At 40.8% G+C, this 25,570-nt stretch overlaps 1 protein-coding gene across 2 annotated transcripts; it reads right to left on the reverse strand.

Moving 5' to 3' along the window:
* Positions 1 to 1,278: 1,278 nt before the first annotated feature.
* Positions 1,279 to 24,040, reverse strand: LOC138000472 (uncharacterized). 2 transcript variants are annotated; one of them, XM_068846920.1, is made up of 22 exons: positions 23,600 to 24,040; positions 21,650 to 21,748; positions 19,048 to 19,156; positions 18,385 to 18,510; positions 17,487 to 17,512; positions 17,269 to 17,358; positions 16,344 to 16,408; positions 15,726 to 15,788; positions 14,678 to 14,732; positions 14,497 to 14,558; positions 13,607 to 13,758; positions 12,570 to 12,617; positions 10,862 to 10,926; positions 10,131 to 10,240; positions 9,967 to 10,055; positions 7,933 to 8,066; positions 7,522 to 7,586; positions 7,063 to 7,178; positions 5,728 to 5,786; positions 5,548 to 5,628; positions 5,023 to 5,119; positions 1,279 to 4,091 (listed from the first exon to the last, which is right to left on the reverse strand). In XM_068846920.1, exons 1-22 carry the CDS (start codon positions 23,756 to 23,758, stop codon positions 2,407 to 2,409), a joined length of 3,555 nt encoding a protein of 1,184 aa, XP_068703021.1. In that variant the 5' UTR covers positions 23,759 to 24,040; the 3' UTR covers positions 1,279 to 2,406. The 2 variants fall into 2 exon arrangements, with proteins under 2 accessions (XP_068703021.1, XP_068703022.1); XM_068846921.1 differs by lacking the exons at positions 17,487 to 17,512; positions 18,385 to 18,510; positions 19,048 to 19,156; positions 21,650 to 21,748; positions 23,600 to 24,040 and adding an exon at positions 16,617 to 16,725 and having other exon boundaries at positions 1,286 to 4,091; positions 17,269 to 17,291.
* Positions 24,041 to 25,570: the final 1,530 nt, after the last annotated feature.

Consider the following 25,570-nt stretch of genomic DNA (forward strand, 5'->3'; position numbering starts at 1 on the left):
TGGTAGTGAGAAGCTTTTTCTTTATTAATTTCTTCCGGAAGAATCGACTACCGGAAGTTACGATTTTGTTATCACACTTTTTAACTAGTCACGAGTTCCTCGCTCTAGTTTTTAAGATTCTGTGTAACAGTTTTAACCGTCACTTCTGATGATGTATGCTGCAACATACGAAACGTCAAGTATAAAATGAAAATGTTTGTAACCGCTGTTTGTTTTCTTTTCCTGTTGAAATTGAAATGGCCAAAGGACAAAAGTATTTATGAGGGACTGATATGGTTGAGTTTGCGTTTCCAACACATATTAAACAGAGCCGAACTGGTTGCAAAAACCCATCACTTCAGCTTAAAGCTTATCCCGCAGACCCTGGATTGTGCGTTGTCACTCACCTGAGGGAATATATTGCAAGGACTCAGGAACTACGAGGACCGGAGAGCAAGTTGCTTATAAGCTATTTACGACCTTATCGTGCCGTGTCTAAAGACACCATGGCTCGATGGATGTGTACTGTTACGATGGGTGCTGGACTGGGTGTCGCCATATTTAAGCCACACAGCACACGATCTGCTACAACATCGAAAGCCAATAGGGATCGCATGCCCCCCCCCCCCCCCCCTCTCCATCAGTAGCTATATAGCTCTGTCCCACCCAATGTTATTTTGACCTTTTTTGTGCACTGTTACAGTATTAAGAACCATGGATGTGGTCAACATCCACATTCGAGCTTTGAAAACTTATGTGCGCATGTGCGATGCAATCTCATGTGATCCCTAGATGCAGTGGTATGACTCATAGAATTACAATCGAACTTGAACTTCCAGGTAAGTCTCGTTCAATTTTCAATTTGCTTCTAAATATCAGTGATGGCGTGACACTTTGTGGGTCACATTGTCACACATTGCCATCGCACATCGGTGGCTCAAGTTGATTGAACATCGGGCTGCCATGCGGGAGGTCGTGAGTGCTGCCTTTGTAATTACATCCGCAAATGGTTAAGACTTTCAAGTCTTCACGGATAAGGACTATAAACCGTAGGCCCCGTCTCACAACCCTTCCATGTTCACAACCCAGTGGGGCGTGAAAGAACCCACACTCTATTCGTAAAGATTAGGGCATGGAGCTCCCGGTGTTATGGTCAGGCCTCATTCCATTCATTCATGTGCTGGGTGACCTCTGGTGTATGAATTTCCCATGGTGCATCTGCTAGGGCTGGCTTTTGTAAGGCGAAAGACTCGGCCCACAAAAACTGCTAGTCGCGACCTCAGAAAGCAAAAGCATAGTCTCAATAAAAATTATCAACATTTTCAAACAATCTTCCATCATATTTACAACAGTTATTCACAGATAATAATAATAATAATCAGCGATCCGAATATAATAACCGAGTTTTGTTCCTATTTTATGGTGTATCAAGGTCACGTGGAAAGAACCAGGTGGATAAAAAGGCTGAGGACGAAAGATGACAAAGAAATGTTGCTTTCTAGCTAATGTTCCTGTTCCTGTTTTACTATCAAATTTTCAAGGCATTTTCCATAATTATGTTAATTGCTTTTCAGTTGATAGCCTATCAAATAAGCGTTGATGGAAATTGAAAATAAATGCCGCTGCTTGTTATTGCCCATCCTTTCCTTGCAACTTTCACTTTCATTTACCAACCTGATAACATGTAGCATAATATGAAGACATCTCAGTTTGCGGTACGTATTAATTGGAAAACACCTCAACTGCCGCCCATACTATCTTAGGCGGTGGCAGATGTAGTGAAAACTATTACTAGTTTAACTAGGAGCTTACAAGAAAAGATGTTCTTTTAGTTCCTAGACATCCTTTATAATGATGTCTCGTCTTCTGTAACTTCGTTTCTTTCTCCCCCGTTTAACTGTAATTATCATAACATGTAAAAGTTTTTTCTCAAGTATTGATGGGAAATAAAGATTGTTGTTGATGTGGTGTAGTCTTGACAACTGTCTTTTATCGTTGGCGTCAGTTGCGTTTTCCACACCATCTGCAGTTTTCCGAGGTTCCCTGTTTTCTATTTACATCCGCAGAACGAACTGCTTTGAGAGATCTTCTTTCAGTTTGTAATACCACCTTGATAAATGAATCATACTCATTTCGATTCTCCTATCGCAACTACCACTATCATTAAAAGTCTTTCTGTGTCGTTTCCAATCCAAAGTCAAAGGGACTTATCAAGGCACTTAGAGAGGGTGGCAAAAGAGATTTGCTACCTACTACTGATGGGATAACTTTGATTTTGTAGTCCGCTGAGGGTCCATTGTACATCACAAGACCCCTTGCCTCCCTCTAAAACTAGATTAGTTGATGTCAAACCAATTATTCATAGCCTTCTCAGTTTTAAATTAGTATGAGCGAACTACAATAAAACAATTAAAGTTGTTCGACGGCTTAAAGACTTGTTTGGGGAATCCCTTCCAGCACCCCTGAGAAATCGTCAAAGCTGTACACAGTTCTTGGAATGCCCTCTTCGCCCTCCACAAAAAACATTGGTGACTCCGTGTGTTGATAATCGTAGTCTTCCATTTCTTCCCCTTCCATCTGTTGGTCTAACGCTTCATTTTCATCGACATACGATATTTCAATCCCTGGAAGGTCCATCGTATGAATTACCTCTGTTTCGGTGTCTGCTTCCTCGATGTGTAATGTTGGTATTAGGAAGGTCTTTGACCCTTCTTTAGATTGATCGCTTACGTTATCTAAGATAACGTTCTCGTGCATTTCGTCAGGTTTAGTTTTCTTGGTCGCACTGATCCCTCTGTTCCCTTTGTCATTCTCTTCAAGTTCGGTGGATTCTTTGCGAATACTGTCATGTTGCGATGACAAACTCATCGCTTCCTGTTTGTTTCCAATTTGAAATCGGTCTCTCTTCCTTAACTGTAAAACGGGAATCACCACCTCACCAGGTCTCCTTTGAGCTGGTCGTCGCTGTGGCTCTTGAACCTCACACTCTTTAATCTTTGAGGATGAATTTGTTTCCTTGTGGACTAAAGCCATCTCAATTTCGTCTGAGTTCGACTGCCTTTCAATCCCGGATGGACTAATCATATGCAACAGCTGCTCTGAAAGCTTTCGCAAACTTGGTTCTCGCTTTTCCTTTGGTCCTTCGTTCATCCTTGGTGGCAAAGAAGCGACAGATGCTCTTTTCTTTGGTTGGACGGATTCCGCTTGCCTGAGCTTCATCAAAGACATATCAGTCAGCAATTGCAGCTGGTCTCTCTCCCGCTCGGCCTGCTGCCGCTTCTGTGTCATGGTTGAAATCATTTCTTCCAGGCGTTCGATTTCAAACTGCGCCTCTTCCAACCTGAAGTGGAACTCGTCCTTTTCCTTCACCGCCTGTTCCAGTGCCTCTCTGGTATCTTTCATCTCCGTCCGAATCGCTTCTCGATCGGACGCAAGTTGATCTCGATGCTTGACAACACCATTCAATTGTGTTTTTAAGCTTTGTATTGTTCTGTCACTGGTGGAGATATATCGCTGGTATTTGTCTTCCAGATGGCGAATGGAGTCCCTCCGTTTTGGTGTGGCCACTTCGGTTGAATCAAAGTCCTTACCAACAGTTCTTAGGGCTGCCATGAGCTCGTCCCTTTCAAGAAGAGCGTCGTCAAACATGGCCTTAAGTTCGTGCATGTTCTTCTCGCTTTCATATTTATACAGCGTATACTTCTCTTCTGTGAGCCGTTTGACTTCTTCCGCTAAATACCGAGCCTGCTCAGCTTCTGTTGCGCGATCGTTGGCCTCTGTCAGCCGCCTCAGGAACGACTTTGTCATCATCTCAACTTCTTTCAGACACTTTGCCTCTGCCTCGTGAACTTGTTCAAGGATCGAGAGTTTCATTGCTTCGGCTCGTTTCTGCAAGGCCTTCGCTTTCAATGCAGTCAACTCTGCCTGTTTTAGGCGCTGTCTGAGTTCGGCCCGGGTGTAAGGTGTAGTTCTTTCACATCTAGCCCAATCCATCGTTGGATTTTCATCATCCTCGAGAAAAAAGACCGCAGGCTCTTCGTTTCCTTTCCTTGGGGGTTTGTTTGGGGAACCTGTGGCTACTTCCTCTGCTGAGCTCTGTGCTTGGAGAGTGTCTGATGATAAGCGACAAAGAATGACAATGAGTTTGCAAAGGAGTTTGCCAATAAAGACGGTAAATGCCAAGACATATTTCATAGATGGTTAAGACCGAGGCTTATATAATTATGGATGTTAATCGAGTTTAATTACTGATAATAATTAGCGAATTGCTTTAGTTTTTCCTTACTTCACGCAGTGGCTGGTTCAAAGTTCTCTCGCCATTTTTTTTGAACCAATCAGAAGTGAAACCGAAACCAATCGTGGCTCGCGCGTGCACATTTTCGCGCGTTTTGTGTCGGCTACGGGTAATAACTTCGAGTTTTGATTGGGTGACTGGATTGTCTCCGTCCTTTTTGATTGGCCACAGTAATTGCTTTGGTTTTGGTTTCACGACACTCGCTTGTAATTCGCTCTACTGAGAAACACAATGATAACACCGAGGCACTACTTGGGGACACTTTTCAAATCAAATCAAATCAAATCAAACAACTAATTATATCAAATCGTTGGTTGGTTTTTGAGGAGAAGGAAAAACCGGAGCACCGGGAGAAAAACCTCTCGAAGCTGCCTAGAGAACCAACAAACTCAATTTAACTCACATGTGGCGTCAAATCTGGGAATCGAACGCGGGCCAGCTTCCCTTTTCCGTTCATTAGTGCAGAAAGCCTTTTCTCTCTAAAGTGCGGAATCGCAAAAACCACCGTAACTCTCATTTGCATCTCATTCAAAACCAAAGAGCTCACCGAATTGTACCTAGTTCTTTAATATAATTAATTGAAATTCGCTATTCTGCACCCAAGTTGCCTTTGTTTTCTTGCGGTTTCGTTTTTGCCCTCTTTTAAGCGGAAACGCGTCTTGAAATGATCATTGCGTTTAATGCGATACTAGGCTTTTCAGTGCCATTTTCCACGGCCAAAACCTTGCAGCACTCAAAACCTTAATTACCTTCCAAAGAATGAGAAGAACAACTTTGGGTCGATGATCCAGTTTTCGTTGAAACTTGAATTCGAAGCTCCTGAAAGGTGGGACGAGCGTTTGGATCCTAAAACCGAAAACATGACATTGTCTGCTTGGCACTAATACTGAGCAATTTCGCGATATTTGCAAGATTTTTGTGTGCACTTGTCAATTTCACTACGCTGTTGTTTCGGACAGTGAGACAAATAAAGGTAACTACCCAATGGTTTATGGTTTAGGATTTATATACCGCACATGTATGTCACAAAGTCTCATGGCAGTTTCCTGATCCTTCTCTAGGATGAGATCGAACGTCAGCTTGTAACTGAAGACACCTCTGGTAGCTTCCATCAGTTCATATTTGATCTTAGTCACCCACCTACCCAACCCGCGCATGTGTATGAAAGAAAGACACACCACAACTTAAACCGGAGTCAATGCCGTAAAGCGTTCCAATCGAAGTGTCCAATTTTTTTTCTTTTATTATTTTTTATTTCAGTGAGTGCAACAAACCTCTTGTAAACAAAGTGTTATCTTCTCCACGAGGCAGCCTAGGTCATCCATTGTCTCATTTGATTGACTGAAGCTTAAAACCTAGGAAAGTCAAGGAAAGGTAACAAATCATCCTTCAGTGTATGTTGGCGGCCAAAGGAGTCACTTTAAAACTCTTGGTTCTCCAGAGTGTCAGCATACCTGCTCCAAAGATGTGATGGGCTGTTCACCTCCAGTGACGGCAGTGAATATAAACAGACCTGAAAAGGAAATTTGACAGACGCACTGTCATAGCAAAAAATACCAGGCTTTTTAAGGATAAAGGGGGTAGTTTCTAAAGAAACTGTGGTGCTGCGTCGGTGGGGAAGTAGTATACAAAAATTTGGTTTTATCAACGGAGTTGATAATGTAAATTGGCCACCGTACAGAGATTCTAAAAGCTGACGTTTCGAGCGTTAGCCCTTCATCAGAGTGAATCCGATTCGCGTTCCCTGGGGAATGCCCCCGTTTAACTTACGAGTTCGTGGGGAAGATGTGGCTATTCTTACTACTTGTGATCTCCCCTCTAAGTTTTGTTCCACATTATTATCCAATGAGAAGTCAGAGATAATAGCCAGTCAAAGCTCTATGCCCGGTTGTTCGAAAGCCGAGTAACTTTTTTTTTTTTTTTTAAATAAATATTTCAGCACAAAGCACTACTTACAATTTCTTACAATTGCTTAAACATACTCACAATATTTACAATGTAGTACTTACACTACTTACAATGCGATACTTACTCTCTATTTACAAAAAATAAACGAACACGCACATACACATACACACATACCAATAAATACGCCGATACCTAAGAATACTTCAGAATTATCTTTTCCATTTCCACTCAAAATGTGCCAATTTGTTGTTTTTGTACACACATATTTTCCTGTCTGATATTTAATATCAACTTTAACTTTGAATCCTGCTATATTTGAAAGTTTATTGCTCCTTCGACAATCCCACAAGTACAATTTTCCTATGAGTAATAGATAGTTTAGTAAAGGGCATTCTGAATTTATAATTCCGATGCAGATGTCTCTCAGAGTTATGCGCACTGACTGATTTGTTCTGCCAAAATAATAAGATTCGAATCAAAAAAATCAAGAGATTATTATGCTCTCATAATTAGTAAGAAAGCCGATTAACTTAATCCAGGATTAGCTTTAACTTTTGTTTCATGTTTTTAAATTTTAATAATTTTAGTGAAAGCTTCTTTTGCTTATTTTTTTTTTGTTTCAAGATTGACTTCTTCTAATGCTAAGTTTTGCCGAATATCAGCGTTGAACAACATTTGGGAGTTGAGAAATTAACTCCTTGGTATATTTTAATCTGGAGTTAGCGTTAAATTAATCAGCTTCTGAACAACCGGGCCCTGATGTGTCGGCGTTCAGTTCTGGCTATTTGTACTTGCACCTGCTTTACGTCTCCGTCTTTCCAGATTGGCCAAAGTAAGTAATGATTGTGATCTTTGAGTATTGATCACTATTACATACTTACCAAAAGCCCAAACGTCAGACCATAATCCGCCTGAAGATCGCAAGAACTCAGGATCTGGGATAGGCACTTTGTTCTTGTAACACTCGTCAGAAAGCGTCTGCTTGCACCAAGGAGATCTGCGATAGTGGATTATTTCATTATTTCAGTATTTGCAAACAAGGCTAACGCTTCTTGCCATTTAGCAGCGGTTTTTAGTCGGGTTGCAAGGGCACTTTTATGCTTGGTTTTTTGGCTAAAACCTCTCGCGTCAAATTTTTTGTTTATATATGACAGCGAAAAATCAACTGTGACTTGCTTTTCCCGCGCATAGGACCGGCTGCATCTATTTGCCTTGCGTTGCAATTGGCTTTTCTGATTACTTGGGCAGGTTGCGACTGTCCAGAATGTTGTTTATTACGGGACCAAATTGGAAACCAATCTTTCAACAACTAATTCGTGCATAGTCTTTCGAAATCTTACCTCGCACAATGAAAACCTGAAATCTTGATTTGCCCTTTCTCGCCCACAAGGCAATTCTTCGGCACCTAACAAAGGGAAAATTAGTTAATCAGCACTGCATTTTTCTCACTGTGCATATGCGTTTTATAGGTCCATTGGCTTGGGTTTCAGACGTGGATGAGCCCGCGTTCCTACCCGAATTCGGACTCGAGGTCATGGTTGGTAGCTAAAAGGTTGAAAGTTACACACCATGTACCACCCTTGCCCCGGTTCTATTGCATCAGATTTCTTCAAAAGTACTTAATAGCAGAAACATCTGAAAGTTCTTAAAAGGAAGAAAGTACCCTGTTCATGACAATTTAAACGGAGACCTTAGATAAACAGATAAACTCCAATCAGCATAGGCTCATTCTGCAGTTTCGTTTAGCTCACCAATTCTCTATGCTCTATGGAATTGTCGTGTAGGTACTCCATTCCATTGACCACATGGTTCAGGATGAATCCCATCTCAGAAGGGTTGGAGAAAACAAGAGACGTATTGCTCTTTAGATATTCCGATAGGTCACCTGAAAGTGTGGGAAATATGTCTAAGAACATTTTTTGTGGTGAGTCGTCTTTAAAGAATGGCGGCTTTTCCCTTAAGGCCCCGTCCACACGTATCCGGAGATTTTTGTATGCGCAATTTTTTTTATGCGGATTCACCTAGCGTCCACAAGTGTCCGACGTGTACGCTCGGTGTATCCGGAGATTTCTGTATACGCTCTCCAGAGTGGAAATTTCTGTATACACTGTGTATCCGAATACGTGTGGACGCTCGTATCCGTATATTTTTGTATACGCTGACGTCACAGTATCAGAACCAGTCTTTTTCCGCGCGGGATTTTCCAAAATGGCGGCGAGCAGAAACGTTGTGCGTTCAATGCTACTAGGACTACTTTCAAGCCTAATAGCGTGTCTCGAACTAAATGTTGCAATGTTAAATCTAAACTTTAACTACTTGAAAAGACGTCTAAGCATTATGCGGCTTCTAGTCTTTGCTTTTTTTCTGTTTTTCTCTTAATTGAGACATTTTTTATGGTGTTTTTTAACAGGATTTTTTTTCGATCTTCAAGCTCACACGTGTTGAAACCTCAAGTAAACAAACAAGAAAGCCGCGAATTTGGCGCCAAAATTATCCCAGGCTCAGGTTTCTTTGTAATGCGCATGCTCTGTTGACTAATCCTTTAAGATATCCGGATACGAATCGGATACGTGTGGACGGTTGTATGTGATTCGTATACGCTACGTGTGGACGCAGATATTTTTGTATCCGCATAAAAAAAATTGCGGATACAAAATCTCCGGATGTGGACGGGGCATAAGTTTAGTAAGCTGATTGCATTGTTAATAGTATATGTTGATGACACTTTGTCCAGATAATGCAAATCTCGAGTGTCCGGAATCGAGAAAGTTATGCAAACCGGAGAAACAGTCTCGGGTTTGCATAACTGTCGAGAATTCTCCCAATTAATTAATGAGAGTACGCGTACTATCCTAATTATTTCATAAAATGACAAAAGTACTGTACCTCGTTTAAAAAACTATCCGATGGAAATTCGTTGAGCCTCGGGTAGCGATTTTGAACGCCACGTTTATTTGAAGCGGTTGTTCGGTTTGTTTGCTGCAAGTAAACGTGGCGGACACCGCAAGAAAAAAGGTAACCGTTTGCAACATTAAGGAGACCTACGAAATTTAATTGAACAACTCTTTGTTCTTGAAAGAAAACTCGGTAGCATGCTACTTAAATCTTAACGCGTACTCCATTCAACAAATTAAAAACTATTATTTGGGGAGACTTTTTAAGGTGACTCAACCAATTTCAACACTTTCAAGAGACCTTTTTATTAGAAAGATTGACACTAGAACACTTTATCACGTAACAGCAATGTTATGCATGGTACCACGTGAGACAAAAATTATTGCTGAACAAGAGGCAGTGATTTTTTTGACGTAACAAGTTACTATGGTAACAGGAAAGCTCTGAAAAACGAAATCGGTGACCCCAAGCTTTTATTGCACAAAAGTGATCAGGAGGCCAAGATGAAAATCTGCAAAGTTTAAAAAAATTCTGTGGAGCGGATTTAGAACTACCTTAAATTTTCAATTAAATAAGGTGGCTCTGAATCCGGTCTACAGGATTTTTTCAAACTTGCGGAAAGTTCCATTCTGACATGCTAATTACTTTTCAGAAATAAAAATTGGGGGTCACGGAGTTATAATTGGTGTTTGATATGGTACCATAACATTGCTGTTAAGTGACAAAGTGTCGCAGTGTCACTCCTTCTAATAAAAACGTTTCTTTTAAGTGTTGAAACTGGTTTGAGCCACCTTAAGCCCAACCTCCATCCTTGATATCAGCACTGCACTGGTGAGGCCCGGAAGGCTGAAACAGTACTGTCTGCAGTTTAAAAAAAGTTATATAGTTACCACTAATCAGGTTTTCTTGAACCATGAAGTTGCGAGGTCCTCTCTGTCCAACTCCATGTAGCCTCACTATGTTGTCGTGGTTTAGAGTCCTATCATTTCGCAAAAAAAATACATCTTCAGAAATAAATCGACAGGCACTAAAATAAAATTTTTTTTCTACTCACATCATTAGCCTTGACTGGTTGCTAAACTTTTCTTTTAAGATGTCAGAGCTGCCCTCTGGCAGAATGTGAATCGAAGCGTCTTCGTTGTGAAACTTCCCGTTTAAAACAATCTACGGAAGGATTTGAGATAATTTAGAGTGGCAGATAAAGTACATGTACTTTTGTCGTATATTCTTTGTCTACGTCATTCTCCCCTTGTTGGTAAGCCACTGGACAAACAACAGGGTTTGTAAATAACTATTGAAATCTAGCTGACTTCAAAATTTTGCTATCCGCCGGCCTTGTCTCTAATAACTAATTCATTTGAATAACGCAAATCTGTAGCAGGGGCCAATTTCTCGAAACGTTCCGATAACTTTTCGGGCCAGTGGAGCCATTTGTAAATCTGCCATCCCCATATTTTGAGTGCATGAACTTTTAGTTTTCGAAATAATAAATCAAAGCAAAACAAAGGGATTGTGAAGTTTGATGACTCAAAGATACAGAGGGAATTGTGACGCCCGAAAAGTTTCGGTACCTTCGCCAGAAACGGCCCCCCTGAAGACTCCGCACATTGTGGGCTCGTCCGCAGTTTAAACTGATTGTTCACAGGGCCATTTGCGATGCGAAAGGGAAATAACAGAAGGGCCCTTACACCCTCTACAGGAACCATCCAATGGAAGCTTAGCGGACCAAATGTTGTTTTCTTCCACCCAGTGAGCGATGTTATTAAAAAATGCCAGCCTCCATACCCATGGTAGACCCAGGTGATCTTCTTGCCTTGCTTCTACTTCTGGCCAATCAACTTTCCAGATTTCTTAACGTAGAGAGAAAAAAAAGGAAAGTAATCTAGCAAACTCCAAATTTGAGGTTTTAGCGAGAACGTCAGCGCTAGAGGGTAAATTTTCGTTTTCTCTCCTAGATTGAGCGCCGTTCATACTAGTTTCGTTCTTCAGGGTATGCCACATCTTTGTCACGTTAAAATGTTTGGAATAGTCGCGGAGCGATTAAAATAACAGGAATTCACATTTAACGACGACGTTCTCGTTGCCGTTGCCGTCGTCGTCACTAACGCTCCCTAAAATTGTGTTAAACGAGTGAGCCGCGAAACGCGGCTTAAGATCTGTGTATTCGTGTACTGTTCCAAGGACCCGGTGAAATGTTTGTGTGCATGCGTGATGTGTTAGCCACACCAGATTGGTGTTATGGTGTGTCACCTTAAGGGCCTAATGACATGTTTTTTGGAGTGCGTTGCTAAGGATGTAATGGTTAAGTAATTTGAGAGAATTTGGCTTTATTTTGGTCAGTTTCCAACTTTTTTTAACCAATGACCTTAAATGTGAAGTCATCATATTGGTTACGTGCTGCACAATTTGGGTGTTTAATCAGTGGTTTGATAATTTGTACTCGTTTTTGCATCTAGCCAAGCATGGATTTCTTTTTATTTTGAAAATTCCGGATACGGAAATACCCATAGCATGTTCAAAAAAGATGATTTGAAAAAAATAAATGCTTACCTGTATTCTGTATTTGGGGGTGAAACGAGCCATATAAAAAAATATATATATATTTAAAGACCAACCGAAATTTAGCTTTTTCTCAAACCGGAAGTCAGTTCGTTTACGCATGCACAGTTGATCTGAGAACTAGCGCGAGGAAGGGCGAGGAAAAAACCTTCGATGCAAACAACAGGTCGCGTGGTGATTTTTGCTTGTGAGTGGGTTTTCTAGTCAGCTCACGGTATGATGACGTCAGTGACCCGAAGTAATATTTCACTTCCTTAGAAACGCGAGAAAAATCCGTCTGTGGGCCCTTAATGTTTTTGGTTTTTTTTCACTGTTTCCAGGCATATTATCACAGACTGTAGGTCATTTATATAGGTTGTGAATGGACAATGTGTTCCGCTGGTCTACTAGGCTTGATTTCCAGCCGTTTTGGGAGTCCGGTATCATCCTCCTCCCAACGAACGGTGGTGTGGGGCAAGGAACGCGGGCTCCCAGAACGGCTGGAAATCGAGCCTACTGGTCTACGGGCTGTAAGGGTAATTAATTCTTATTTAAGCTGCCTTTTAATTTACCTTTTGTTAAATGGACAAGACTGGTTGTTAAAAGTGGGCTTTTCACTAGGTGAAGACTAGAAAAATATTCCTTTCGAGTATTCCCTATGAAGGAGGAGCAGCGAGGAGGCTGTCTGTTCCAGTGAAAAGAACAGTAGATTTGCACGCGGTTTCGTCGGGTTCAATTCTTCAAATCCCGCTATCGCCTCGTAGATCCACAGCTACTTTGACAATGTTATGACGAAATTCATGATCAATAACAGGACAGACGCATGAAAAAATGACATCAATTTGCTAAATCAATATGATTATCAACATTATTTTTATCATTGTTATTGTGATCGTCATCATCATCAGCATCATCATTATTATCATAATCATCAACATTATCATTATTATTATACCATCTGCGTTCTTGAGTGTAGGGTACTTCTCTAGGAATGTCCCTAAGGCTGCAATAGCAAAATAAAACTGTTTGTATTGATCAGTCTCCGTCACGAAAACAAATAAGTGGAGGGGGGGGGGGGATGAAAAATTAATTACTTTTTCTGGGCAACGGTCCCTTGGGGTGTGAACTTCTCTTTAATATTTTGTAAACTCTATCAACAAATAAGAAGCACAACAATATTCTGCCGTGCTAAGAGCGGGTGCTATGTATATGTTTTGCCTCGTGGTCCGTCTAATCAATGAACTATCGACGTCGCAGCTTGCCTTTAAATTTTCACTGACGTTGTTGATTGAGAAAGTGAAGTATACATATAAATTAGAGTCACGGATAGCCGAAAGCAATAACTCTCTGTCAATAATAAATGGCAGTCTTCGCTACCAGCATTGTAAATGCGCATATTTTCATGATTGTATGTAGTGCAGTGTATTGCTCTCCCTTTGTGTCATTTTTACACGACCCATCCTTGTACTTGTATCTCTTTTAAATAGCGGCGGCTAGTAGCAATGCAAGTAGCGTTAGTATTGTAACGTACTTGAACTAGCTCTCTAGTTCTCTGTGTGCGCAAATTTGAACTTTACTTTACCCTTCATCAACAATATTCTTCCGCGCTAAGAGCAGATGCTAGGTATATATCTTGCCTCGTGGTCGGTCTGATCAATGAACTATCGACGTCTGTAGACGTAACTGAATCGAGGACTGCACTTCGAGATTAGGTGGAGGAAGCTCTCGAATGTCGTATTTATGACTGTTTTTGCTATTTGGTGATAAGAAATAAATTGTCCGTACCATTTATGCTGACGACTGAGCAGACTGAACAATAAGTGGAAAGCCGAAATTGCAAATTGAGTTATCATGACTAATCATCATCTGTGATAACATTAAAACAAAAGGGGCACCATTTAATACTATCAAAAAGCAACGTATGAGCAGAATTTTCGTAAAAATTCATTGATTCTCTGTTTATAGAAAGTCATAATAAGGTCCTTAGCTTACTCGCGTGATGTTTGCACTGATCCAGAAGTTGCTGTATACTGTCAAACTGAAGAAAATTGGCATAGCATATTGAGTCTGATTCGTCCTTCACTCGATACTTGTGCGTTGTTTCATCACGAAAGACTTCTACGTGTTTGACTGTCCTCTCTGTCCTGTAATTGTTTAAAAAAAATTGCTACAAATTCCATGGGAGAACTGCCATGGGTACTGAATAAAGACAATGGGCCCTTTCAGCGGTATTTCTTGAGTTGAGAGCACTCTTCTTTATTGACGAGAATCATGAAGGATCCCCTTAAGAACAAACGCTAACTGCAAATCCTTCCATGGCTGAATCGGTTGCTTTAAGATTAAAATTATCCTAACTTTTTCTGCTTACTTAGGAGTACAGTTAGAAAATGCCCTTATATTCAGCTATTCCGAGTGTGTGGAATGTTCAATTGAGGAGAAGGCAAAGAGGACATTTCGTGACAGTTATATACCCCTAGTATCTCATGTCCCCTTCAAAGTGTCACCGATCTTGGACGCGGTTTGAATCACAGCAAACTTTAGCCTAGCGTCGCATATCTTGTAGATGAGCACGCAACCGAGTTGTTGAAGGTGAATTAATTCACCACCGTAAGAAAGATGTGAGAGGAGCTGTCAGTGAATGTGAGTGATGTGTCATGATGTGACGAGTGATGAGTGTGAAAGTGAATGATATGTCAGTCAACTCTTCGAGCTTTTTGTCATCTGGCAAATCTTTATTTACCTTTCGTCAACCTCCAAGCCCATCATTTTCTATTGTTACCAGATTAAAAAATTTCTTTAAAGCGTCCGATTATTTGATTATTTGATTATTATTTATTTGATTATTTGAGAGCACTAACACAGAAGATGATATTTCAACACACCTGAAAGATAGAATAGTTCTAGTCCCCAGTCCACTTGTCCTCAAGATGAAACAGCCTGGTACCTAGAAAAACGTGACCACAAGTTCTCGGTGAGTCAGTCAGAACTATCAAATCCAAATCACTTCTTACACGAGTCGTTATTCTTGCAGACCCTTATAAGGTGACAACTTTATTGCAGTACCTGTTCTCTGAGAATAGCTGTTGTAATAGCTGTAGGAATCTCACCAAAAAACCACCTGGCAAGGATATAAGGCTAAATTAAACTGGAGCTGCATCAGCGTACACAAGACACATTCCTGCAAGACGCATTCATGCGCTAACTTCAATATAGCTAAGATGTAATTCATTGTCCATGCAGTTGAGAAGGGAAAAGGTATGGGCAGACGGTAGAGGTAAGCCTTTTTTGGGGGTAGAAGGTGGGGATGGGTTAGCGGAGTTCCTTCCCGAGTCTTCTCACCCGGGAATCGCTAAGGCCAGTGAATGCGAGCAGGGGTGACGCAGTGGTGAGAGCACTCGCCTCCCACCATTGTGGCCCGGGTTCGATTCCCGGTCCCGGCGTCATACGTGGGTTGAGTTTGTTGTTGGTTCTCTCTTTGCTCCGAGAGGTTTTTCTCCGGGTATTCAGGCGTTTTCCCCTCCCCACAAAAACTAACACTGCCAAATCCAAATAGCCCATTTCCGAGTTGCTGCATGCCTCAGTTTCAAAGCCAATCCTGGTGCACAACCATTCAAATGGAAATGAGTTGCGTATTCTTATGCAAATCAAACTCATTTCCCTTACAATAGTTGAGCACCAAGACTCACTTCGAAACCGAGACAAACAGCAATTCGGAAATGGCCCATTCGATCCGGAATGCACTGACACATGTTGAACGAGCTCCAGGGCGCTCTTAAGGTGTTCCGTGGGTAAACAAATCAATTTCCATTTCCATTTTCATTTTAATTTTCCATTCCCATTTCCCCATTTCCCATTCTCATTTTTTCATTTTTCATTTCCATTCTATTTCCATTTCCATTTCCATTTCCCAATGTTCGTCAAAAGAAATACCACTGCTTTGTTTTTCCACTTTACAGAAATTAATTAAGGCCAATCGGACATCTTTAGCCTTATTGTTTGTTTCAAAGGTTAATTGATGAAACAGAGAAGGGACAGCTCCTCTGAGGCGATGGATAATTAGCATGTGGAGGTCAATCGTTTTCGCCATAAAAAATGAACCTGCATGACTTACGGCTCCTCTTCGAGACTGTTCAGTGTAACAAAATCCTTTGGAATGTATCCATATCCGCTGGTTCTACAAAAGAAAAATAATGTAATTTCATTAGCTGTTCCGAGAGCACATTCAAATTTCGGCGTACTCGGAAAATCCGGTTTCATATGTTGTTGTACAACGGCTTAAGGCCCTTCACATGCGATTTGCTCATCAAAAAGACAAAGTAAATAGTACGCTCAGCAAAATTTCTCTATTCTTATTGGACAAGGCAAGTGCAATTAATACTTTAATAGAACTCTGCAAAGTTCCAATTACGTTGCTATGGCAACCATCTTTCTGTTTTTTTACGGAGAGCGACGCAAACCTCTGAAGGAAAAGAAGATAACACTAGCAACTGTATTGAGACTTCTCAGATTTGGATGGACGCTTTTCACAGCTGCGCCAAAGAACATATTAAACCAGACGAAGGCCGCATAAGCTCTATGATTATACAAGAAACAAAATCTTCTCGATAAAACAAAAACACCGTCCAATTGAGGGCTAGATTGTAGAATACCCGTACCGATGAATTCCGAATTGCACGAGACGATCGTGCAGTTTGTTATACAAATGCCTTTCTGGTATTCAGTGACTTACGATGTCGTTGAGAACGCTTTCCATTCTACACCACCAGAAGCATCAGAAACCGTCAGATGATCACCCTGAGCAAGAAATAAGGGTTGGTAATAGCAATCAGTTAAAAAACAAAACAAGTGATACAAGCTGGACTGCTTGATCTAAGAAATGCTGTATATATATCACTGGGAAATGCAACCCAAACTTAACAAGTATTCAGATTCAGTCCGTGTCTTTACATGACAATGGGCTTATTTTAGTTTTATCTGAACCTAAACCTAAACATTGTCACACCTCTTTCATGCATATTTATCTCTCAGCTTTCCCGCCGAGTATCTTGCTTCTTAGCCAATCAAGGCACGCGCTCTGCATTTTCGCCACATGTCCATCAGTTAAATAAGGACTGAAAAACAAAATGGACCTGTCTTTGGCTGTTTTTATTGAGCAACTTGTGAACTATCTATTTAATTGGGTAGGGCAAACTGTGTTGTAACTTAGGACGGGACATTCGCGGGCATGAAAATGGGAGAGAATTGGAAAGAGTTGTCTTTTTTCTGTCCTTTCCTTCAATTGTACATAAGCAACAGTCAACTTGGAAGATATGCTAATTCACTATCTCCCAACTATGTAACTTAGGGAGTTTTGTACTGTATGTACAATCGTGGACTAAACTCATTACTAAAACAGTACAAAAACCGACAAAAAGCACTTGTTCACTATTTCTTCCATGTGTGATTCCACAGCAGTTACTTCTTCTCCCTATCCAATGTTGATTTGGAAAGTGTTGATTTCCAATGAGACGGGGGAGGAAGGGGTCGGGGGTCAAATTGTTTGCTGACAACTGAAAGCGCTTAGAAGCGTAATTTTCTCAAGAGTTTTGTCCACATGTAGGGTGGGTACCCGGTACCAGTAGTCCACTCCTAGTGACTGTCTACTTGATTCTCACCTTGCCAAAAGGGAGGCTTCCTGGCATGTCTGAGTAGTGCGACTCCCGGGCAACGACACCAAAGCCACTGAAGGCGATAGCAGGCGATAACTAAATGAAACGAAACAGTGAACACGCACGGAAAAAAGTTGCCATTTTACAACTGAATGCAAATCCTATAGCGTTTCACCCCTAAAGTACCGTCTAACTGAACCTTTAATCTTATTTCACATCCCTACCTTTTGCCTTTTAAAATCAGGAATTCCTGTAAATATAAAATAGTCCATCATGTGACAAAACTGAATGAGGCTTATTAACCGATTTCTGTTGTCTAAAAATGAAACAAAATCGCATTAACGTGGATAAAAGGGATCTGGAAATGAATTGAAAGCAACGCCTGCTGTAGGATTATATTGTGCGCAAGTAATTTGCGAACCAGTGCGAAGTGAAAACAAAAGATTGTGCAGTCTCAGGGTCAATTCAACATCGATTGCGACGTTGCATTTGTTCTTGCTCTTGAAGGTTTTAAGGTTTCATAACCAGTCCTTCGATTTACTATGGAAGGACTTTCTCTAAGAGGAATTCGCCCTTTCTCAATCCCGTAAAAAACCAGCATTTGTCTGATTGATTTAAAGACTTACCAATTAGAAGAGCTCGAGAAACTTATGAAGAAAAAAAATGTTTTGAGAATAATTGTACGAACCTAGGGCATGACGAAATAAACAACTGAGACCAGGCAGAGGAAACGGATATTTTTTCGGGTTGAGATGTGGTCAGGAAATGAGTAGGATTTAAGCTTGTAAATTTCAGGTCGGCTCTGAAAACAGTCGCTGACGTTGTGCACTACTTGCTTGCAGTCTGTTAAATCCTAGATGTCAGGCTTCCTTGCAAACATCCTATTTTGTTTCCTTAACTGCAGTGGTTATTCTTTTGAAAATTCCTCAATATCCGCAGTTCAGTTATATAACAAATTTTATATATTTAAGCCGTGAAGGAAATAAAAGAATGAGCAATTAAATGACGATCAGACTTTCTTAACTGATTCTCAACCGAAGTGAGTTCGGAGTTACCGCGAATGAGAAACAAATGCTAATAGTGCTAATATATCAATCTTCCCAAAGCAATGACACAACTTACCATATATTGTGCATGATTTGCACCCTGGAGAACCCCAGAACGTTACAACTTTACAACAGGACCATGTCTTGCCCGTAAATCGACCAGGGTGGTACTTGGCTAGGCTGACTGGGTTATCTATACAAGCTACAATTAAAAAAACTCATTATAGAGGTTTAGCATTGCGTTTGAAGTTTCTCGTAAACACGATGTTTGCTAAATCTCTCTATCAGACTCGAGCAATCAATTTAATCTTTTATTTGTTTGTATTGGAGGCAATGCTCCTCTTAGGACACGACAGTTTCGTTGAAACCAGCACATAAGGTAAATCCGTCGAAGAGCAATCTTTCGTCCTCTTGCCACAGAACAATATGGAATGCATTTGCCTTGATTTAACTAACTGCATTTCTGAACACGATCCGAATGATTTTACATCGGAACAACCTCAGTGTAAATTAAATTGTTAAATTCTTATTATTATTATTCTTCTTCTCCATGTGATAATGATGATGATGATGATGATGATGATGATGATGATGATGATGATGATGATTATTATTATTATTATTATTCGTGGCTTCCGACAGTTGATCTCCTGAATTTGCTTTTATGAAAACCCTTTTCATCGCGAAAAATAAAACGCTTATCAGCCACCTGATCTTGACAAAAGCACTTATCACCTACCTAACCTCAATGAAGACAACCAAGATTCAAACTCCTCCACTTCATAAGCAGAAAGGTAAAGAGTCCTCATGTTGGACTTATCTTTCTTTGTGCAACAATGGTATGTTATCTAAAGAAAACGAAACACGAATAAAAAAGCTGCAGCTGTAACTGTTTATGTGTAATCAGCAGAAGGCAAACTCTTGGATGTTTACTGTTACGTGGTCTCCTACGCCATAATTAATCGTTTTGAGATATCAACGCCGCAGAGCCGATCACATTTGCCTACAGTAGTAGAGAGGACAGAATACCGTAAAGGGGACTCTTCTTTAAGTCTGTCTTTTCTTACGCACTTTCTAGTATGTTCTTTTAGAAAAGAGATGGCTCAGTTTTAAGCAACGAAAGTTTGTTTCCAAACAGAAACCAAACTGACGCTAACTCAGGTGCAAATGCTCGAAAAGGCACATGTCAGTTAAGCAATTGTAGCATACTCTGGGGCGTCCGAAGTTTCTTCCCGAAAAAAAAATGGCAACCTCGTTAATAGGGTCTGTTCTCTGCCTCCTTTGTCGTTTGCGAGAAAGACCCTCTTTCTCCTCAACGACACTGAAAGGAGGCAGAGAACAGAATGCATATGCATGGGAGCAAGGTTGAGAAAAATGCAGAATATATTGATGCCCGTCGGGTAGACGTCGAATCTTAGTTGCGTCGAATTTATCAAAAATAGGTTCCACGATACACCAGAGAAGCGGTCATTTTAAAGGAGAACTGAAGCCCACAATCAGCAATTTTTCCAACATTGCTTTTGGAAAGCCTAACTTAGTAAAGTTAAGCGTGTGGGGTTAATTCTTCTCCTTTCCTTTTTTTTTGCGATCAAATTACGTTCGAAATTAGGCTTTTCCCGTTGTTTCTGCCTTTTCAGTGCAAGCTCAAAAACTAAATCAGCACCCTGCTGAGACGTATGATAAGGGGAACAGAGATTTCGTAACTGAAGAGAAACAAGTGCTGCTGTGGATATTTTCTTCGTTGTTTTGCTGTTCCTTCGCGGACTCAATATTCAGGACAAACATCAATCAAAAACACTGCTTCTATATGGGGCGCTGTCGCATGTCTTCCCCATATCGTACGTCATAAGCTGCAAGAATGGCCGCTGATTCCTCCATTATGAGCCGCAATGCTGATGGCCGAAAATGGGAATAAAAACATTTTTTAAAGTGGAAAAACGACGGATATGCCAGAAAAAAAAGTTGAAACATTATTGTGCATGGTCTAAATTGTAAATTAAAAAAATGCTAATCTTTTTGCCTTCAGTTAAGAAGTCAGTAATATGAGAGCAATGACTTTCGAGAGGTCGTCATTCCCAGTCGCGAATTTGTCTTTATACAGCCCATGCATTTGTCTTTATACAGCCCATGCTCTTCGGGGGGATATGGGAGGCGCGGTGGCCTCATGGTCAGTGTGCTCTACTCCGGATCGATTGATCGATCAATTGTGTTCTTGGGCAAGACACTTTACTCTCACGGTGCCTCTCTCCACCCAGGTGTATAAATGGGTACCGGCGAATCTAATGCTGGGGGTAACCCTGCGATGGACTAGCATCCAGGGGGGAGTAGAAATACTCCTAGTCGCTGCATGCTACAGAAACCGGAGATCAGCGCCGGCCTGATGGGCCTTCTAGGCTTGTAGCAGACTTTACCTTTTTTTACCTCTTCGGGGGGAGGGAGGGAGGGGCGTTTGGCAGATGGGGGAGACGGTATTTTTGTAACCTTTGCGCATTTCATCACATTGGAATCAATTATTTCGCAATTTGCATGATTTATGAATTGAGGTCAGCGCGTGTTTAATTTAGAACGGCGTTTGCTGAAACACCGAACCACTGTCGAATTATCCGACTTGGCAAGTCGAACTTATGCTGGAGTGGAATCAATTAATTTGAGTTGAACTTCATTGCGACAAACGTCACACCATTTATGCGCCTATTTCAAAATTAATAGGTTCGACCAATCAAGTTCGACTAAGATTCTACGTTTCGGCCCCAGACCTTTCTTTCACTTTCAACCGTGATGGAAAGAAAGCAGTAAGTGTTGTATCTTGCCTTTTGTGCACGTGGGGATTGCAAAAACAAGCTTAAATCGGAAGCAAAAAAAAAAAAAAAATGATTTTTTTTCTTCAATGTCTTCTTTGGCACATGCGTTAGTTACAACTGTATTACTTTTAAAGGGAAACTGTCACGAGAAGGGCATGCGCTAGCTTCTTGTGAAAACTTTAAAAGTGTTAGGTTAACTTCTTTCAAGTTGAACCGACAAAGTCAAAATGGGGTCCACTGGAGAGGGCCATAATGGACAAAGGAGAAACTCCGGCGAATATACGTGACTCACGTGTGAATCCATGATGGCGGCTAGAATTTTCCGTGGGCTCGGGAGCAAACAAACTCGAGCATGCGCAGCTCATGACAGTACCCCTTTAATTAACTTTGCTCTCGTATTTCCATTCGTTTTGCATTTGCATTGCGTCTCAAATGTAAGACACAAACGCTAGATCCGAGAGTTGGCCAAATATTCGAATCGTGGAAGAATAAATCATACTTCTATCGCACCGTAACCCATTATATGAAGAAACATCTTACCTGAAAGCACAGCGGGTGTTCAAAGGAACCATCATCAACTTCCTCAACTGCTTGGATGTTTACAACTTCGATGAAACAATGTGGCTTCTCACCTCTTGTCTGTAGCGTAAATTCAAATAATTAGTACAGATCATAGTACAGCAAGACTAAGAAGGAATTGTACTACTACTACTACAGCTGTATTCACGTTAACGTTAAAACTTTTTCGGATGCTGGATTCCTTTGCAGATTGGAATTAAATTCAGCGTTTATGATGTCAGCACAATTAAATTTGGTATTTGCATCATTTACTCGATTTGTAAACTCGTCCAACTCGATGAAGCTAAAAAATATCGACTATACCTACGGTAGTTCTGTATTCGATCAATCATTGCTGCAGCGTTTTTTCCAAGGGAGCTTGAGAACCTATTCGTGAACGACCGCTCTTGGAATGAATTCATTTTTCCACGATATTATTCAATCTTGTTCATGCGGTACATCGTGTTCACGGTATGAACAGTCTTAAAAAATAAATAAATGATCAAACGAATAAATAAGTACATAATTGCCTGTTTTGCGCTCAAGTTGTTGTTTATATTTCATCTCGTTCACGGCAAACAGCAAACGCCGAGCTGCAAGTGGCCTTTTGCTTAAAACGAATAGTCCTCTTTTGCCTGCTACTACAGATGTCGTGTACTAGCCTCACAAGTGAGAGAGACAAATTATAATAAGAAATTGTTTTTGTGCTGCATTTATAATGACAGAAATTTGGCTTTTAAAGTTCGTTTTGTAATTGGGGAGTTTAACAAACGACGGCGGATAAGGTAACAAAAACGTTACAATTATTTCATAGGTATTTCGCGGATATTCATTCTTGTCCACGCTGAACACTGCAGTCGAAGTATAGACCAGTTCACACTCCTGAGTGCATCATGGGTAATCAGGGCAACATTGGTGGGAAATTCAAAGCAAAATAAACTGTCCATGACTCTACCTTTTTAGACTTTCGCCTTCATAAACCAAACAAATAAGTTCAAGTTCACAACTGAGATGAACTGGAGTTGGTATCTATTCTTTGAAATTTCTAAATAATACTTTTTTGTCTCCGTACATTCTCTGTAATTTTGTGGCTTTGGAATTACAGGAAATGTGCGGCAGAAACTTTGTTTAATAACTGAAATAATTTGTACAATAGCCATTCTCTCCAACTTTATTCTTCCATGGCCACACCTGTGAGCGCATATCTTTTGTTTGGAAAGTAAGAAAACCCAAAATTGCATATCATGATTATTTCTCGTCGTTTTGAACTTCCACACTTCTCTCCATCTTGCCCTGATTACGCAGGATGCACTCAAGAGCGTGAGAATGAGAATTCACACTTGACTGTATGCTCACACAGTCATCAAACAATCTTTATCTTACGTTGGTGTTTTGAAGACTTTGCCGAAGTAATTTACGAAAATGCATGCCGCACGTGCATTATTTTTCGTCTTAAAAATAGGCTGGCACTAATGTTTTTGCTCTCTGGCCCGGTTGCCCATAACGTCGTCGCTTCCGTGAACTCCCCGTTGTTTAGCAGATGACGGCAAAGACATTTAAATGTGCTAGAATGCATGCGGCACGTGAAGAACATCATATCATATCATTTCATATAATTATATAGCGTTCGTGTTGGTATTGCCGTCGAAGAAGAGATGGAGATGAGTTAATTGGAGATCCTTTTTGTATTGGTATAAGGAGCTGATTGTCTTGGCAGTTTAGAAATTGTTACGTGTAAGCAAGAATGAAATGACCATAACTACATATTTTCATTATTCCGACTGGCCTTTACTCGCTCTTCAAAACCTTAGTCGTGTAAAGAAAATTAACCTTACTTCTTAGCTAGAAAATCCTTATGCGGAGCGCTTCTAAGCTCTTTTATAATCAAGCTTGCCAACTTCATTAACTTACAAATTGTTCACTGTGACTTACCCATTGTGCTGAACTTTGATAATACTCAAAGGATCCCTCTGTTAGGACTCCAAACACTCCTTCGAATAACGCCTTAGCAAGAAAACTCCGTCTTCTCGTCTTTCTCACTAAAATGTTACCACAGAACTTCGCCGTCTGTTTCTTTATGTTCGATTCCATTTGAACAGTGATGGCTTTATAAAACTCAGAATTACTTGTGCAAACTCGTTTCTCTCCTCTTTGCAAATTACTAAACTGAAAACCGTTTCTTGTTTGCTTTGTGAATTTGTCACACTACGCCAATTCCTTCTCGTATCAGTGCCTCCTAAACTCTTTCTCACAAAGCGATGAAATCCTTATACTTTGCTGATACAGCAATAGGGCTCAAAGTTGGTACCTGTTTGCAGCCAAAAGGCGGTCACGTTCTTTTCCCATTCAATTGTCAATTGTCCCTCCTAAATTAAGTCGAATAGTGCTAATGAGCTACGTTCCAAGAAAATTGACACATGCCTGACATGTCAGTTTGGTCTGGTTAGATAAAGTTTACACTAAATGGACAAATCTGCGTGAAAGCCAATTCAGTTGTGTACATTACACATGCTTCGGTAGTTAAGGCATCAGTAGCCTCAGCTAAACTCACTAGAAGCTTATGATTGCACATGACACAGAGGTGCCGACCCGGAAAACGGAGTACGAAGGACCTTGATAACATGAAAAATGACAGGGGACATTTAATAGAGGAGGACTGGGGGGTGGGTGGGGGGGGGGGGGGTGTCGAATCACCTATTTTGGTCTCGCTCTATTGATAGACATTCAAAATAAAATTACCGCATTTCAGCTGTCACGACCATGTTAAACAGTTACTGCATATTCAAAGTTCAAAGAAGATATTCTTCTTAAAACAACGCCTTTATCAACATTACTAAAATTCTTCCAGATCTAACTTGAGCCTTTCAGGGATGAAAATACTTTAGCGAGTTTCAGCCATGCATACGGAACTCGCGCCCGCAATGTGTGCGGCTGTCAAAACTGTGCTATCCTCTCATTCTTTTGCCCTTTTAAACCGGAACACCGGAAACGGTGCATTTCTGTGCATAAACGACGTTGATGTCGATCTACCCTGTCGGAAGGACGCCAGAAAAGTTTTTTTTCGCGAAGTTAACACAAATGAATACATTATCAATACAGTTTTGGCGTCTTCTTACGTTCGAAAATACCAGATTGAATTCGTCTTAAAATAGTTAGAAACATAACAGCTGCCGTTCGAATCGCCTCTCGCTGGCAACCCAGTTTTGGCGCCAACCTTTTTGTCAAAAAGGTTGCCACAAAATTCTTTAAATGATTTTTTCGCCCTTTAGTTGCGAACAATTTACGTGACATCGGATGGTACAGTTTTCCCCGCTCGCTGAATTCTGATTGGTCAATTTAAATTTTGTTTGCTTTGCCGGACGACTAGATAGCGTATCCCATGTAAGTCTGGCTAATTGAAGATTTGAGATTGTATTAAAAGTTGACTAGGCGATCATTCTAGCCTCGCGATTTGAAGGTGTGTGTGTGTGTGTGTGTGTGTGTGTGTGGAGGGGGTTGGGAGAGATTGAATCGTCCAGCAGTCCGACGAGGGACCACAATAATTAAAGTACACCCCTTTGCCTGCCTACGGATCATGTGACATTCCTCAATCGACAATTCGTCAACAGTGTTCTGTTCAAGAGTGTTGATAATCAATAACAAGTCCTGCCGGGTTAGACTGCTGGCAGTACCTTCTATACAAACACATTTACATTGCTAAGTATCTTTTCTCCATTTGACATGATTATTATAAAAATCTGGGACACAACATTGTCCTGGCACGCGAAATGTTCCCTTCCGGTTGCCGTTCGCTTCTCAAAAACGCGCATGCTTAAGTTCCTGGTCATGTTTTGGTGCGCAATTGAGATAAACGGCCGAGAGAGGCTTGGGGAGCTTTCCCAACTTCCCCAAGCGTGGCTCCAC

This window comes from Montipora foliosa, chromosome 4 (genome assembly GCF_036669935.1).
Source record: "Montipora foliosa isolate CH-2021 chromosome 4, ASM3666993v2, whole genome shotgun sequence".
In the NCBI taxonomy this organism is placed as follows: Eukaryota; Metazoa; Cnidaria; class Anthozoa; order Scleractinia; family Acroporidae; genus Montipora; species Montipora foliosa.

Bases quoted from the DNA above. Each gene is read 5' to 3' on its own strand.
- LOC138000472 (XM_068846920.1), bottom strand. From the start codon at position 23,758: ATGGAATCGAACATAAAGAAACAGACGGCGAAGTTCTGTGGTAACATT. The intron at 15,789-16,343 runs GTAAGTCACTGA...TTTCTTTTGTAG, and splicing joins AAAGCGTTCTCAACGACATC to AACCAGCGGATATGGATACA. The intron at 5,120-5,547 runs GTTTGTTGCACT...TTTCGGTTTTAG, and splicing joins TAACACTTTGTTTACAAGAG to GATCCAAACGCTCGTCCCAC.